Source organism: Pogona vitticeps, chromosome 3, assembly GCF_051106095.1.
Source record: "Pogona vitticeps strain Pit_001003342236 chromosome 3, PviZW2.1, whole genome shotgun sequence".
Classification (NCBI taxonomy): Eukaryota; Metazoa; Chordata; class Lepidosauria; order Squamata; family Agamidae; genus Pogona; species Pogona vitticeps.
The window spans coordinates 245,905,906-245,923,366 of NC_135785.1; the positions used below are offsets into that span (position 1 = coordinate 245,905,906).

Below are 17,461 nucleotides of genomic sequence, written 5' to 3' on the forward strand. Positions count from 1 at the left end.
TAATACTTAACAGGATTTGGCTCTATACAGCATTATGGGGCACAGGCATAACTAATGATTGGGCGAAGAAGCCACAGCACACGCTTTGCTTATAGAAATCACCAGACGGGCTCTTCTATCACCCTTCAGAGTGACATAAATTCAAACGCAGCGCGCAGGCACTCAGACGCACCGCTAAGGCCGCTGCCCGTGGCCAACACGAAGAAACAGTGGACGCGCATGCGCGAGCAGAGCGCGGCGTCGGAATAGCTCAAATTACCCTTTGGAGGTACGCATGCGTCTTAGCGACGGTTGCTTCCTTTCCGGGACTTTTTCCCTTAACCATCATGGCGTCCGGCTTTGAAAGCGAGCGGAGTTTGGCGGCGCGTAAGGAAGAGAAGCGCCGCCAGCGCGAGGCGTTGCTGCAGCAGGTGATGGGCCGGCTCGGCATATCGTCTCCCTCGGGCCCCCTTTTCCTCTTTCTGCCTCCCATTTAGAAAAGTCTTGAGAGTCCGCGGACCCTCTCGCTCCCCACTGTGTATAGTTTGAGTCTTCCCTCAGCCCTCGCCGGGAATCGTGGCCACACAAGGAGATACATAAAGGGCATTCCTTATTCTGAAGGGGTGCTCCTTGTGTCGGAAGAGCAAACCTCTGTCATTACGCGGTGTACTTTATTACCTCGTATTTGGTCGTACATCTGTAATTGTGCGAGTTGTTTCCCCCCCAAGATTCTGGGAAATGTAGTTCTGAGAGTATGCCTACATCGTTGGGGGAATTGCCAGTAGTGGCCTCCGCAAACTACACTTCCCAGGAACCTTTGGGGTAGATGAAGAGGGCATCATGGGAGTTTAAATGCTACAGAACCAAAACTGAGACTGGGTTGTTGTGTCAGTAATTCTGTTAATTGTCACTTTATATCTAGGTATCATCATAGGGATGTTTGTTGTGTCTGTGAATCCTGGGTCTAACCATAAGTTCAGCATTATAGGCTGGCCCTAATTCTTGTTGCTTAACATCTGTCATTTTTTACCCAGTGGAATTTAGCAACTCCTGATTGTTGCTTTGTATGTAAGATAAATTTCCTACACAAAAATAATAATCAATGAGATTATTTCTTCTAAACACTAATTTCTTTTGTGTTCCCAAACTCGAAGTACTATATTCCAATCTCTGTGGTGGAAAGGTTAGGTTTTATGTTTGTGAGCTGGGTGTTTTCTGTATTGTGCCATGCTTTCTCCTTCTGATATATGAAAGGGAGTGAAAGAAACATGGTTTCATGAAGAAATGGGTGGGAAGATAGTTTCTGAGAAACAGAGCTTTTCATTTAGGCCTGTAGCTTCTCCATGGAAGAGAGCTCTCTAATGCTGCTGAGCATGCAAGTGAATTTATGGACATTTGGAACATAAATACTTTAAGAATCTAAGGTGGTTTTGTTGTTGTTGTCATGGTGTTTTTGAGAACTTATGTGAGAGCTTGTGCTTGGTTAATCACTGTAATACTTGTGCCTTCTCGTGACTCTGCCAGATGTTTAAAAACTTCTTACTGATTTTACAGTTTCAACAGAGGTCATGTTTTGTAGCTCCTAAATTTTTTTTCAGGAAGAAAGTACTTCATCTCAAGAATGCACACATCTCATAAATGCTTACAGGGCGTTTATGAGAAATAAAATGTGTACAAAACAACGTACATATTTTGAAACGTAATGGATAAATGGGCATAACTAAAAAAAAATGCACCAAAGCAACTAAAGAAAGTTGTGTAATTTAGGGGAAATTATCAGATAATTATAAGGGACGTGGTGGCACTGTGGGCTAAACCGCAGAAGCCTGTGCTGCAGGGTCAGAAGACCAAGCAGTCGTAAGATCGAATCCACGCAACGGAGTGAGCTCCCGTCGCCTGTCCCAGCTCCCGCCAACCTAGCGGTTCGAAAGCATGCAAATGCGAGTAGATAAATAGGTACCATCTCGGTGGGAAGGTAAACAGCGTTCCGTGTCTAAATCACACTGGCCATGTGACCACGGAAAGATTGTCTTCGGACAAACGCTGGCTCTATGGCTTGAAGAGCGGGATGAGCGCCGCCCCCTAGAGTCGGACACGACTGGACAAAAATTGTCAAGGGGAACCTTTACCTTTACCTTTATCAAATAATTATAACCTTTAAACTGCAAAGCAGGAAGGGACCCCCGGGATCCTTGAGTCCCACCGTCTCAAAGAGGCATAGTGGGGAATTGAGCTTCCAACTTCTAGTTCCGCAGCCAGAGACCTAAGCCGCTGAGAGATCCAGCATTTAAATACACACATTGGGGGGAAATGTATAAAAAAGTGCACAGCTTTCCATGGCCAAAATCATATAGTATAGAAGTCTGTATGTGGAAGGCAAATGGAATAAATTGCAGCAAGTTCTTGCTGACAAATAAGAACACCCAGGCTATTTGATTTTTGGGCATGCAACAATGCACCAGGCTGCCAGAACCATATTTATCTGCTACATAATCAGAAGGAAGGTTTATTATTTTTAATTGGAGCCACACTCAGTTTTCCTCACATCAAACTCTGCCAAACAACCCTGACAGGAACTGTCCTATCTTGTGAGTTTTAAACCCAGCTATTGTTATGATAAGTAAAGATTGCCACTATAACAAAATCAGTGTAAACCCTACAGAAATAAGTTACCGTCAAGGTTCCCTCCAAGTTATGTGCCTGTGCATGTGCACCTCTGCCTCCGCCCGTGCAGCTTTCCTCCTCCTCCTCACGATTGTTGCCAGCCCCTCTGGTTCTGGTCACAAAGGAACCCCGCATGGGGGGGGGGATGGAGTCACACATGCAGGGGCAAAGGTGTGTGCAAGCGAGGTGGAGCCCCGCCCAGTGAAACTGAAAATTAGAGGGTACCTTGGCCACCATATATTTAGTAGCGCTTTCAGGCAAGTGTGTGCAAGCCTGCAGTTTTAATCTGATGACAGAAAGTAAGAAGAACCGTGCAAGATTGAAAGGCTCACCTAGTATAGCATTCTTTTCAAAAATAGGTCATCCAAATCTCTGTGGGAAGCCCAATATCTTTAGGTCAATGCAATTGCATTCTTTCACTCCATTTTCCCGTCAGTTGCTGATCAGAGATGTTCTGCTTCTGGTACGGAGGTAATGCACAGCCACCATGATTAATAGCCATGGACTGTTATGGGAGGGCTGAAGGGCAGGAGAGGAACAAAACGGAACTTGAAAGTAGAACTACATGTTATGATCCACAATAGAGACGGGCACTTTGTATTCGTATCTCAGGGCCCAGAAATGGCCAGGTCACTCGCCTGGCTCCATGAGGTACTGTGGTGTGGTGGCAGCAGCGGTAGCATGCCAATCGCAGCAGGAGCCTAGCCGGCCCTTCCCCCATTTCCCTGTGCAGCCAAACACTTTGGTGTGGAGGCGAGACAGCGAATTTCCCTGCTTAGCCGATAGGTGGTCAGCCGCACAGGGAAGAGGGGAAGGGCCGGTCAGGCTCCTGCTGGGATCGGTGTGCTGCTGCTGCAGGACCCCAGCGCCATATGGAGCCCAGTGAGTGGCCTGGCCAGTTCTGGGGGAGGGAATTGGGCCCCCACAGCACCTGTAGTCATATTCATATCCCCAAGATACAAATACAAAGTCCCTGTGTCTAATCACCCTCCATTCTAGCCTCTCTCTTCTCTCTCTCTCTCTCTCCTCTCCTCTTTTCTCAACTTTCTTCTCCACTCCCTGGCCTCTGCCTCTCCCCAATAAGATGGTCGTGGTGGGATCCCCCTTCTTTTCCTATAGTCGGCCTCCTCCTTAAGCACTCTCAGTCTTTCCCATGCTTCGGTCCATGGATTCTCCATCCAGACCAACTCCCAACCTGGTGGCAATTTGATCTCCTCTCCTCTTTATATCAGCTGTCCCCGCCTCTATCTCCACCATCTTCTTCCGTTCCATTCCCGCCATTTTTCCCTGAGTCCCTTTGACGGTTAGCTTTTGTATTCCTCCTTTTATCTCCTCTGTTTCTGTCTCTTGCTGCTCTGTTCTTTTGGGAGATGAGACAGGCTGGGTTTGTACTTCCTCCTCTGCTGTATGGAGGAGGGATGACACTCTGGCGAGAGGCATACCACTCTCGCCTCCTGTCTCACAATCTCATGCTGTAATTTCAGGTTTTCCCATTTTGCCCACAGCAGCTATTTTGCTACCGGTAACAGTACGTAATTATAAACTAGGCATAGGGAAGAGCACCATGGCTTGGGGTATGACATTCTGCGTCTTGGTGAGAAACTGTCCCCCATGCTGTTTAACATCTACATGAAACCGCTGGGAGAGGTCATCAGGAGGTTTGGGCTGAGGAGTCAGCAATATGCTGACGACACTCAGCTCTACCTCTCGTTTTCCACCAATCCAGGTGAGGCGGTTTCTGTGCTGAACTCGTGTCTGGACCTGATAATGGACTGGATGAGGGTTAATAAATTGAAACTCAATCCAGACAAGACGGAAGTGCTGTTAGTGGGTGCTTCGCCGGACAGGTTGGAGGGCCACTTCCCTGTCCTGAATGGGGTTACACTCCCCCTAAGGGACAGGGTCCGCAGCCTGGGGGTGCTCCTGGACCCCAGTCTAACTTTGGAAGCTCAGGTGGACTCGGTGGCCAGGGGTGCCTTCCTTCAGCTGCGGAAATTATACCAGCTACGGCCCTACCTGGACGAGTGGAGTCTCATGACAGTTACACATGCACTGGTAACATCTCGTATTGATTATTGCAATGCGCTCTACGTGGGGCTGCCTTTGAAGACGGTCCGGCGACTGCAACTGGTTCAGAATCGAGCTGCACGGCTGGTGAGTGGTGGGGCCGCCAGAGAGCACATCAAGCCGATTCTGTATAATTTACACTGGTTACCAGTTGCTGTCCGGGCCCAATTCAAAGTGCTTGTTTTGACATATAAAGCCCTAAACGGCTTGGGCCCTGGATACTTGAAGGACCGCCTCCTTCCATATGAGCCTACCCGGCTGTTAAGATCTAGCCAGGGGGCCCTTTTGAAAGAGCCATCCCTCAAGGAGGTAAGAGGGATGGCTTGTAGACAAAGGGCCTTCTCGGCAGCTGCCCCCAGACTATGGAACGCCCTCCCAACTGAAATTCGCCTGGCGCCGACACTGATGATATTTCGGCGCCAGGTCAAAACCTTCCTGTTCCAGAAGGCTTTTAATTGAAATAACATTAACTGTGGGTCTTAATGATGGCAATTTTAATTGTATTTTAATTGTATTTTAATTGTATTTTAATCATTTTATTTTATTCCATTGAATTTTAATTGTTGTAAGCCGCCCAGAGACCTTTGGGTAGAGTGGGCGGCATATAAATTAAATAAATAAATAAATAAATAAATAAATAAACTTCCTGCAGCATGCTTTCATCAGCAAAAGTCTCATGATTCTTGTGACATATTCAAACACTGTTTGGTTTTACTGTAGTAGAAGCACATAAAACACGAACAGGCCATTGTGGCCCTGAAAATGTTTTTGAATTGTACCTTCCATAACCCCTTATAGTGGACGATACTGGTTAAGATGGAAAGGGGGTTGTAGGCCAGATGCATCTGTTGCACCTCACTTTAAAAACAAAGCTGATTAGATTTTTAAATGGATAGCCTTCATGTCTGCTAAATGCAAGCTGGTATTGGATCATATACTGAGGGAGATAGCTATAGACGTTGCAAAATGTTTGGTGTGGTGTGTGAGTTTCCTTGGTGTGGATAGCCTTGGGGAAAGCCTGTTTAGAACAGGGTATATATCTCTAGATGGAGAATACTGAACTGTGTAATGCTGAATGCTGAAATGTGATACAGCTTGGTTGTGTTTTGTTCACTAGTTTGTGACAGGTCATCAAAATACTGCAGACTGCATGTTTTTTGTTTTGCTTTTTTTGGGGGGGTGAACAGCTGTGTCGCCTGCAGGCATGTCAAGGGTGCATCTGCTGGAGCTGTCAGCCTCTCAGTGGCAGAACTAGCATTTCATTTTCTTTCTTTAAAATTTTACAGGAAGTTGAGCTGAGCAAATACTTGTTGTGTCAGTATCTGATTACACTGGCAACAGATTATAAAATTATTTTGAATTGACATTTTGTGGGAAGTTAGTTTTGTAGGACTTGTTTCAGCCTGTAGAATAGGAAAGCACAAGGTTGATTTACAGCTTATTTTATGTCTGTTTCCTTAGAATCTTCTTGGACCTCAATTGGACTTAACTCCTAAGTTATGAGCATAGGAAGGCAGTCTTAAAGTATTAACAAATCATTAGCCTTAAATATACAAGCAATAACATGAAACATCAGGATTGTTTTATTCACGTAAGTTCTTAAGTCAACTAGTAATTTTAAAGGGGGGGTTATCTCCTAGTCTCCCCAGTACAATATTTGCCATCCCATTTGTACTTCTGTAAATTGCTTAGGCTTTCAGTACGTAATTGATGCTGCCACCCTGTTTCCCTGAAAATAAGCCTTACCCCAAAAATAAGCCCCAGTGAAGTGTAACCCCACCATCCACCATTGTGCAACAACCAGAAGATGACATGACTGTATTTGAATAAATGTAGATTGTGGTATATGAAAAAAAATCTCCTGAAAATAAGCCTTAATGCGGTTTTTGGAGCAAAAATTAATATAAGACCCTGTCTTATTTTCGGGGAAACACAGTAGGTAAATGTGACTACATCGTAACTCAAAGCCAAAGAACCAATCAACTAGCTGTGCATACCCAAGTGGGCAGTTTGCTTTGATTTCTTCATCAGCCCCCTACTCAGCCATTCCCAATGGGGGTCATATGGCCTCCTTAGGGGCCCTGGCACATTTGAAGGGAACCACAGAGCGGAAACAATTCTTCATGGACACACCTTGTAAGGTTTCTTATGTGACTTATACAATCCTGATTTGACCTATATTTCTTTCATATTGTGCTTTTGGCATTTGGCCAACCCCCCCCCCCCAAGGAAAAAAGAAAAGGCTTTCAAGACTAACTTGTGATATATTGTGGTTGGATAGTGTGCTTTTAAAATATATATGTATAAATCATACCAGTCACACTGAATCCTATAGTATCATGGTGAATGTTTGCTGTATACAGACAGAAATGGTACTAGCAAGACTGATTGTTCCTGCAAATGTATTTGAAATTCAGTGCCCTCTTCCTGTTTGTGAAGAGTGTGTGTTTTGCTTCAGAGAACACAGAAGGAACTATATAGAGTCTCTCAGAAACAGAGTGATTAGACTTGGTGGAAAAAACTGTATGAAAAAAATGCTTCTCTTTCCATAGAGAAACTTGAGCTATTGTGTAGAGGAGTAGACTATAATATTGCTTGGCCAGTGTATACAAAAATGATACTTATCTTTTAGATTTCATATGGAAGAGTTTTGAAAAGATTTTTTTTAAATAATATCTTTGTTGTTTACATCTTTCATACTTTTTAAATCTTCTCATCAGAACATGCTAGAGTGGCCTTAGTACTTTTTCCAAAGTTAGTATGCTTGAGTAGTTAGAAATGTGTTATACAAGTAATTGTTCTTTAGATTCCTTTTTCTTTTGTTTTAACTGTATGCTGATCTGTTTTCATGACACTTAGACCTACCCACATTGGCATATAGACCTGGTATATACAGTAGATTACTGAGGGCATGATTTGGATTTTTTTTTAAAAAAAAGTACGGGTCAACTTGTGTTTCTACTTAGAATAACCATTAGGTCCCCCCCACACACACACAATTATGACTCCCTTGACCCATCCTGGAGCCTACCTGGTACAAAAAGGGTGCTACCACCACCTCTGCCTCTCCTCCTGCTGCACAAAGTGGACATCTGCGGACAGGGGAGCAGCTAACCCCTGGGTTCTACCCTATCTATGGGTAGGATGTTAGGCATAATCCCAGCCGGCATGCAGGGAGATGGGCCAGCCAAGGAGAAGGAGAAGGAGGCAGTGGTGATGGATGAGAGGATTCTGCAGTGCCCCTGACTGGGTTGCGGTGGCACTCCAGGGCACAGGATCCTGATTTAAGCCATCTTTCCCCTTTAAGAGCTACCAGAGACCTTTGTGGCCCAGAGGTGGGGCAGTCTTTCTTTTTAGCACACTTCCTTTAGATAGCAGCAAGGCTGCAGCTGCAGATTCCAAGACAGAGTTTAAGGCGAGGGGAGAACAGGGGAAGGGAAGTGGGGGGTGGGAGAGAAAAAGAAATCTCTTCCCCTTCTCACTCTTTGTGTTGCTGTTAAATTCTAGGTCAATGAATGGGAAAACAACAGCCATCTAGGACCTGATCCTGCATGAGCATTCTGACCTCACTTTCATTACAGAGACTTGGTTGGATGAGGCTGGTGGTGTTAACCTCACCCAGCTCTGTCTACCAGGGTTCTCAGTGCAGCAGTAGGCAAGGCCAGCTGAACAATGAACAGAACTTGTTTATTCTCCTGTAAATATAATCTGGGGTTTCCAGTTGCCCACATGTGACTGATCTCATTGATTAGCTTTTCCTCTGTAACAGCTGCCATTCACTTCTTGGAGACTAAGAAGTATGAGAAGAATAAGAAAGTTTGAGGGCAATATTATACTGGAAATTGGTTCCCAACCTTGGGTAAATCAGGTGTTCTTGGACTGCAGTTCCCAGAAGGCTTCACCCCCAACTGTGTTGGCTGGGGTTTTTAGGAGTTGCAGTCCAAGAACACCTGGGTTGCCCAAGGTTGGGAACCACTACATTGGAAGAAAAACTCCACTATTTCAGGAAGGAAGGGAAAAAAACCCACAATGTCTCGTATTGGTTCTTAGAGAACGAATAATTGTTAGTGAGTGATATACACCCAATCTCTTCTGAAATTTGCAGACTGATCTTTTGTATATTTGTTCAGAAGGCACACAGGATTCAATGGGATTTACTCCAAATTAGGTTTGTGTGGGACTGAAGGGACAAAATAGTTCTAGATTTATTTTGTTATAATGATAACATCTGTCTGTGAAACAGAAGACAGATAATGACAGATCGTCCTTTGAGTGAATTACAGTAGCTGTTGTCCTTGAACCAGATAAATGCTTAGCAGCAAAAGTGTCTACGAGGTGTAAATATTGAAATGCATTATAGAAATATACTATGAAGATGTGTCGTTTCATTGATACTGATCACTGCTGTTGTGCTCACAGCTAATCTTCTGGTTACAAGCACATGTGTACTTGACAAGGCTGGCCCACAAATGTAAGACTTGCAGTCTGCCCATGGGCCTATACTTGCATTGTGTTCACAGGGACATTCAGAGTCCATTGTCACTACCATGTCATGATGTATGCATATTTTGTAACAAATATTGATTTTGATTACCAGTTTGATTTGTATATGTGAGTTGAGAATATTTCTACATGCCATGATGTAGATAGTGACCCCAGTTATGCAGAGGTAGCCGTGTTAGTCTATGCAAACATTGTTTTTGCCTAAATAAAGCATAATCTGATTTAGCATGTTTCTTTCATTTGTATTTACTCAACACAATTTCTCAGTTTCTGGCAACATGTGGCCAGTCATGATCTCTTAGCTTTCCCTTCCCTTGCAGGGATTTATTGGACATGTGCATCCTTGTCTTCTAAATCAGAATCACATCAGTAGGCCTCGAAACTGGAGGGTCTGTGCTGGGGATACTAAAAAAATAATAATAACCCAAAGCTCCAAAGAAAGGAGATAGAGTTGTGTGTATTATTTGAAAGGGAATGAAAAATTAATCATAATTCTGGTTCTGGTTCTGATTTGACTTTTACAGCCAAAATATAAATTTATAACTTTACATTGGTTTGGATTATTTGTGTGTATTTTGGGGTTTTGTTACTATCAATAATTTATTTATGTAGTATCATTCATGTGCCCTGTCCAGCAGCGAGCTGACCTGCCACTCATAATAAACAATACTAAAAACATAATACACTTCAAATTGAAAGCACAATTAAACCATAATAATAATTAAAATCCTTTAAGTATTTAAAAACATTTAAGAACTTTAAAAGCAGCTTAGAAAACTGAAGACCAGCAGTCAGGGATACATTCATAGTTGGTGGAAGGAAAAGATATTACCTAACCTCCTAAGGGAAAGAATTCCTCTACCTTAAGAATAGTTCTTAAGAGCCGGAAAGCCTCATATGGGAAGATAATGGTCCTTCAGATAGCCTGGATCCAAACCATGTGGGGCTTTATAGGTTATAAAATATGTTAACGCCCCCACCCACATGGGTGGTCACGTGGTAGACCTGGTTTTCTCCACTGGGCAGAGTGAGTGTGGCCCAACAGTGTCTAACCTTGTGTTAGTCCCCTTGTTGTGGTCGGACCACCACCTAATAAAATGCAACATCACAATGGTTCTCTCTCCCTGTGGGGAGCAGGGACATATTTAATGGTCTGCCTCCGCATGCTACTGAATCCTATAGGATTCCAGGATGCCATGCAAGGGATTCCGACTGATCTGGCTGGCGCCCCGTCGAGGCTCTGGTGGATGGCTGGTATACCGCCACCATCAGGGCTATTGACATGATTGTACCTAAACGCCCACTCCAACACAGAGCTCTTCCAGTGCCCTGGTTTAACCAACAGCTGCGAGCTATTAAGCAGAGCAGGAGGAGGCTGGATAGCATTTGGAGGTGGAATCTGATGGAAAATAATTTAAAAGTTTCCAAGATCGGGACTAACCTTTACATTGCTATGGTGAAGACTGCTAGAAAAGCTCACTTCGCTGTCTGGATAAGTGAAGCTTTGAACCAGCAGGTGGAACTTTTCCATATAGTACGTGATCTATTCAGAACTGGACACAATGATTGGCCTTCCCCTAGCATCTCATGTGACCAATTTGCAGCATTTTTAAAATCAAAAGTGGAGGCCATCCACTGGAACCTAGCTCCTTATTTGGAAACAGTAGATTGAGCAGAGCCTTCCAGCACAGCATCTTGTACATCGGGATTTACTCAGTTTGAACCTGTGACGTCCGTAGACAACATGCAAAAAAAAAAAAAAAGCACAGATTTCAAATTTGGAAAAAAATCTGTACAAGTTTTCTTGCCCAGTTCACTGGCTGGAAATATATACAGTGTTTTAAATAAGTAGAAGGTCCTTCACCTTGAAGATCTCTGTCAGGTTAGTAAGTTGGGACAGTCCAAGCTACGCCACTGCAGTGAGCTGCATTGCTTGTCCTTTCTTTACTCTGTGGCTTTGTGATCTGGCAAGTTCCAAGTCATGCCTTGCTTGTCTGGTACAAAGAAAAATCAGAGAGAAGGTCCTCTCTCTAGCAGCGATCTCCAGGTCGGACTATCCCACTGCTTGTACTGTGCTTTACTTTTGATAAAGATACTTTCTGCTCTCTTTGAGTAAGGAATGGCATTAGGTGTATCAAGCTTGTATTTCATGTGTGTGTTTTTTTGTACAGCCTGTGTAAAACTACCCTTTCCTTTCTCTCTGGTATCTTGATTGGGCAAGGCTCTTTCTTAGCTTCTTCCCTATCTGTAATGTTTTCAGCATTTCTTGCTTCTGATAGCGTTTCATATATGGATGGATCACTGAGATGGTATTGGCAGGGCACCATGGCCACACAACATCCCCCAGATTGGTATACATATGTTTACTGCCCTTTCTGGGCATTTGAGCAGAGACCTGGGGGCTTAAACTGGGGGTTTACTCACGCATAATGCCCACCTTTAACATTCCTGTGTGTGTTGGTTTCACTCCAGAGCTTTATAGTCTTAACTGCAGAGGTCTCAACTGAAACTGATATACAGTGGGGTCTCTACTTAAGAACAATCCAACTTAAGAACAGCTCCATTTGCTAAATTTTGCTTCTACTTGAGAACAGAAATCCAAGATAAGAACAGGAAAAAAAACCTTTCCTGCTCTTTTTTTAACCTTAGGTCATCTTAGGTTAAAAAAAATTCTCTCCCTAGTGGTAGAGTACGTATTAACCAGCTTTGCATTAGTTCCTATGGGAACTAATGCTTCAATGTACGAACGCACCTCTACATAACAAAAAAACAGCCAGAACGGATTAATTGGTTTTCAGTCCATTCCTATGGGAAATTTTGCTTCAACTTAAGAACGTTTCAACTTAAGAACACCATTCCAAAACCGATTAAGTTCTTAAGTAGAGGTTCCACTGTAGTTTCTATGGACGGAAAAGAGCAGATACAGATTAAATGGTTTTCAATGCTTTCCTATGGGAAATGCAGATTCAACATAAGAAATTTTCAACTTGAGAACCACCTTCCAATACGGATTAAGTTCTTAAGTAGAGACCCCACTGTATTCGACTTGCACACAATCTCTACCCCTCCTCACTTTAAGCCTAGACACAATTGCTCAAATGCCTAAATGTGATCTATTTATACATAGAGATGGGAACTAGCAGCTGATGTTTTAGTAGTATAATTGATCTGATATGTAGTGAAGCGCACAGATTCATAGCTACAAAATATGGCTGACATGTCAAAACAAAAGTCTGATGTGGTTTTTGATAGTGAGCTCTTTCTGAACCGCTATATGATGAGGAACACTGATAATTATTGTTGTGGAAATAATAAGCTGTACTTGACAGATTCTAAAGATGCTTTTTTATTGTGATGGCATGTCATTTTAGGAATGTTTAGGAACGGCAAACAACTATTCCACATATACATTGGCAAAGCCAAGCTTTATAAATTCTTGCTGGTGCATGCACACATTTGCATGTGAACATCTGCTAGGTGTTTTGAAGCATTAGACTTTCTAAAGTGCCTGGAACAATAGAAGTTAAATGCAGCCACTGCTCATGACATGAGGTGAAATTACTGGAAGGCAGAAATTAATCTGTAAGGGCAGGAGGAAAATTGGCGGGTGTTTCTGCGGTATTGGACAGCACTAATGAGCTCTGTCTGGCTCAGAATAAAATGCTTGCATTGGGTGAGAGTCGAGAGATGTGAAACCATTAGGTTTAGCTTTTATAGCACAGGAATGACACCTGCAACTAGCTGGGGATTTAATTATAAAATAGAGAAGGGAACAAAAAAGATTGATGTCAGTATGTATGTGAGAGTGTATTAGGCAATCGGACCAACAGGTTCTTCTTTCTGCAGTTTGAGTGGTAATGGAAAACCCTTTGGAGTGGCTAAATTTGGGAATGGTAGAAGGTTTAGGGATGAGGACTGTAGATGTTTTTAAAGATAGAAGTATTGTAGTTAGGATGTTTGGGGCTGCCCGTGGTAGTGGGTGATAGTTGGGTGATGGAGAGAAATCAATGCAGTTAAATTAATGGGAAGTCTAATTTTTCACTTTCTCCAGTTACTGAGAATCTTGCAGCCACCTACAACACCTTTAAAAAAAAGCATTTAGCAGATTTCTGTCCTGCAGTTTCAGCATCTTTGTCAGTCCTAAGAATTACTTCTAGTGCCAGGGGTGAAAAAAAAATCTACATTCAGGCATTGCATTACTTGTTTTTATTTCATTTATGTGGAATGACGCTTGTGCGTCCATCTTTGCAGTTTCTGTGATTCACACAGACTAGTTCTGCGCTTGTGTGGAGCCACCTATGAAAAATCTTTTACAGCTGAGTAGCTTGTGGTGGGAAACCCACATCTGTTCACCTGTTAGGCATATCCAGGCCATGCTCTAATGCTTTTCTCCTCAGTACTTTTCTGTCCACTGCAAAAGCATTATCAAACAATGCCTTCTCGGAGAGTTTCCATCTCTCTCTCTCTCTCTCTCTCTCTCTCTCTCTCTCATTTCCTTACTCCTCCTTTTTTCTTTTTTTTTTTAAAAATCATTCTTTCTTCAGACTTCGTAACCTTGGTGACTCTTTTGAGAAGATGCATGGCACATGGGGATAAGGCCCACAAAAAGCTTATCTATAAGCTGCCTAGAGTGGTCTTATAGGCCAGATGGGCGAGGTATAAAATCAAATCAAATCAAATCAAATCAATCAATCAATCAATCAATCAATCAATCAATCAGTCAATCAGTCAATCAATAATCTGGTCTTGGTGAGAACCACCTCATTATACTGTGGCTTCACTAAAATGGATTTGTGAAACAGACAGGGAATCCACAGCATCCATTTGTCTGTCTGTCTGCGCTATCTTTTTCCAGCTAACATTGTGATTGAGTCTTTGATATCTTTTTAGACAGTTCAGTTGTGCACCTTCATGCAATTGCTCTACTTTTTTTCCCAATTTCTTCTGGGAATGTGTGCCCATGTGTGTGTGTGTGCATCCTCCTCTCCCCTTGCTCTTATCTTGGTCCACCGTTCTGCTTTCTCACACTTAAAATGGGAGGGGGAAATTGGGCATGGCTTGCCGTGGTGGTGGGTTGTTCCGACTGTCTTGAATAAGAATGGAATACAGTGGACCTTCGACTTACAGACGGCTCGACTTGCAGACTTTTCGAGTTACAGACTTCTCTGGCCGCAAAATTTAGGTTCGACTTGCAGCCGGAGAATCGACCTACAGACTGGAAATAAAAACAAAATGGAACAAAAATGGCCGGTTACAGATTAATCGGTTTTCAATGCATTGTAGGTCAATGGAGCCTCGACCTACAGACTTTTCGACCTGCAGCCACCGTTCCAATACGGATTAATTCTGTAAATCGAGGGTCCATTGTACTCCATCCTGTTTTAGATCTCCAGGAATTGAACCAGTAGATCAGTGTCAAGACGTTTTGTATATGATAAGGAAGAGAAAGAGGGATTGACTGACCAACTCCATGGGCCCCCATAAGGCAGTGCAGCTGTGGCTGAGAAAAAAGGTGGGGAAAAGGGGGGGAGTTTTCTCCCTTCCATCTTCCAAATCTTTACCCCTATGTTTTCCCCTGATGCTGGTAATACTGCCACAAGCTACTTTTCCATTTCTGGTAAAGGCAGTTCCTGATTTGGCAGTCGAGTTATTTTACACTTTTGTACTAAGTGAGAAGACCAGGCTCAAGTTACAGTGCAGAACTACAAATTGTAATATTATACTGGTACTAGAAATAAGATTTTGGGATTTTTTGGATGACAAATCTGATAATTGTCCATTCTGAGAGTTCTGTCGAACAGACACACATTTTACAGATACCTAAATGTGGTACACGAGTACGGAAAGACCTTAACTGGAAAGCTTTGAGATCAGCCAGGTTTCCTATTCATGCCATAGAATGGAAAATTATGGGATTTGTACTAAAAAATCCCAATCATGTTTAGTAGGCTTTCTATCTGATCCTTGGCATTTATTTTCCAATGTGGTGGGTCATGGGACTAGATAGCTAAATTCTGTGAAATTTTTTTAAGGAAGCAGAAGATATTATTCTGTAAGGTAATCTAATTTTTTCCATTCCATATTTGTGTGAAGTAGAGATCCAGTAAATCATTGTTTCAGATGATAAACCAGCAGATGCACAGGTTGTTCCACTACATTAGCTTCTTAACATTTTGCTTTATGTTCTGAGAAAGGAAATGGGGGGAAAAAGTACATATTTCATCAGCTTGTGATCAAATTCTGTTCCCACACATTTGATGGAATGGATCCCAGTGTAGGCTGCGATGATCATTTTAATGAGTGATACTCAGGTTTTCTTAAAATTTAAAAAATTAATTTTGGCAATTTCTTTTTCTCTTGACTGGTCAAATAAATACTATGGTTTTCAGATCTTACTGTAACTTTTGGTTAATAAATACATACATTATGATGCTTTAAAATAGTTCAACTGGAATGCCATCACCTCCACTAGCCTTGTTGTTAGACAAGCTTTCTAAGGCCCACTTGATGTCACTCTCCAAGATGTCTGGCTCAAGCTTAGCAACTATACTCTCTGGGTTGTCCGGGACATCCAGATCTTTCTGATATAATTCCTCTGTGTATTCTTGCCACCTCTTCTTGATGTCTTCTGCTTCTGTTAGGTCCCTACAATTTTTATCCTTTATCAAAATGTTCCTTTAACATCTACTATTTTCTTGAACAGATCTCTGGTTTTTCCCTTTCTATTATTTTCCTCTCTTTCATTGCACTGTTCATTTAAGAAGGCCCTCTTGTCTCTCCTTGCTATTCCTTGGAAGTTTGCATTCCATTTTCTGTAACTTTCCCTATCTCCCTTGTATTTTGTTTCCCTTCTCTGCTATTTGTAAGGCCTCGTTGGATAGCCACTTTGCTTTGTTGCATCTCCTTTTCTTTGGGATGGTTTTTGTTGTTGCCTCCTGTACAGTGGGGTCTCTACTTAAGAACGTCCCTACTTAAGAACAATTCTACTTAAGAACAGCTCCATTTGCTAAATTTTGCTTCTACTTGAGAACAGAAATTCTAGATAAGAACAGGAAAAAAAAAACCTTTCCTGCTCTTTTTTTAACCTTAGGTCATCTTAGGTTAAAAAAAAAATCTCCCCCTAGCGGTAGAGTACGTATTAACCAGCTTTGCATTAGTTCCTATGGGAACTAATGCTTCAGTGTACGAACGCACCTCTGCATAACAAAAAAACAGCCAGAACGGATTAACTGGTTTTCAGTCCATTGCTTCAAAATTAGCTTCGTCAGAAGTGCTTTTAACACTGTTCCCTGACCTAAGAAAAAAAGAAAAAATATCCCCCTCTAGTAGCAGAAGGCGGAATAGCAGCTTCCCATTAGTTTCTATGGACGGAAAAGAGCAGATATGGATTAAATGGTTTTCAATGCATTCCTATGGGAAATGCAGATTCTACATAAGAACTTTTCCACTTGAGAACCACCTTCCAATACGGATTAAGTTCTTAAGTAGAGACCCCACTGTACAATGTTACGAGCCTCCATCCATAGTTCTTCAGGCACTCTGTCCACCAAATCTAGTTCCTTAAATCTGTTCTTCACTTCTACTGTATATTCATAAGGGATTTGGTTTAGATTATACCTGGCTAGCCCTGTGGTTTTTCCTGCTTTCTTCAGTTTAAGCTTGAGTTTTGCTATAAGCAGCTGATGATCATGGAACATTATCAGAGTACTTATCCAAAATTAAGAATCTCACCAAAGTATCAAATATTTATTTCACACATTTGTGCATTGAATTTTTTTCCCCTTTTTCGTTTCTCTATTTTAGGCAAAAGCTGATTATGAAAAGGAAGAGCGACGCAAAGAGCTGAAGCGACTGCGAGGGGAGGATACATGGATGCTATCTGATGTGAATGAACGTTTAGAAGAACTAAAAAAGGTGACCCTTGTAGGGTAAATTGATGTAGTAATCATTGTGGTGATGCAATATTATTTATTTGTCCTCTCACATTCTTCCCACATTGCCAGCAGGAATGGAATATCAGAAAAGGGGGAAATCAGGACACCACTGGTCTATAGACCACACACTGAAAGATAGTAATTTGGATAATAGGGTAATACATTTGCAGAAGTATATATTTTTGTCCAAAAGTTAAATGTGTCTGGAGGACATAGATGGGCTCTGGTAATGATAAACAACGAGGAAGGGCTGTTTCCCATTAATCAGCCAGAACCTTTAATTTGTCCATGGAATTAATCCTTCAGCTCGGAAA

At 42.3% G+C, this 17,461-nt stretch overlaps 1 protein-coding gene across 2 annotated transcripts in view; it reads left to right on the forward strand.

Annotated features, from left to right (window-relative positions):
- Positions 1 to 225: 225 nt before the first annotated feature.
- Positions 226 to 17,461, forward strand: part of CWF19L2 (CWF19 like cell cycle control factor 2) — a 100,007-nt gene continuing 82,771 nt past the window's right edge. For both annotated transcript variants that reach the window (XM_072993647.2, XM_020803161.3), the window contains exons 1-2: positions 226 to 410; positions 17,017 to 17,127. In XM_072993647.2, the coding sequence (XP_072849748.2) occupies positions 327 to 410; positions 17,017 to 17,127 (195 nt within the window). In that variant the 5' untranslated portion in view covers positions 226 to 326. The remainder of the gene's footprint in view (positions 411 to 17,016; positions 17,128 to 17,461) is intronic.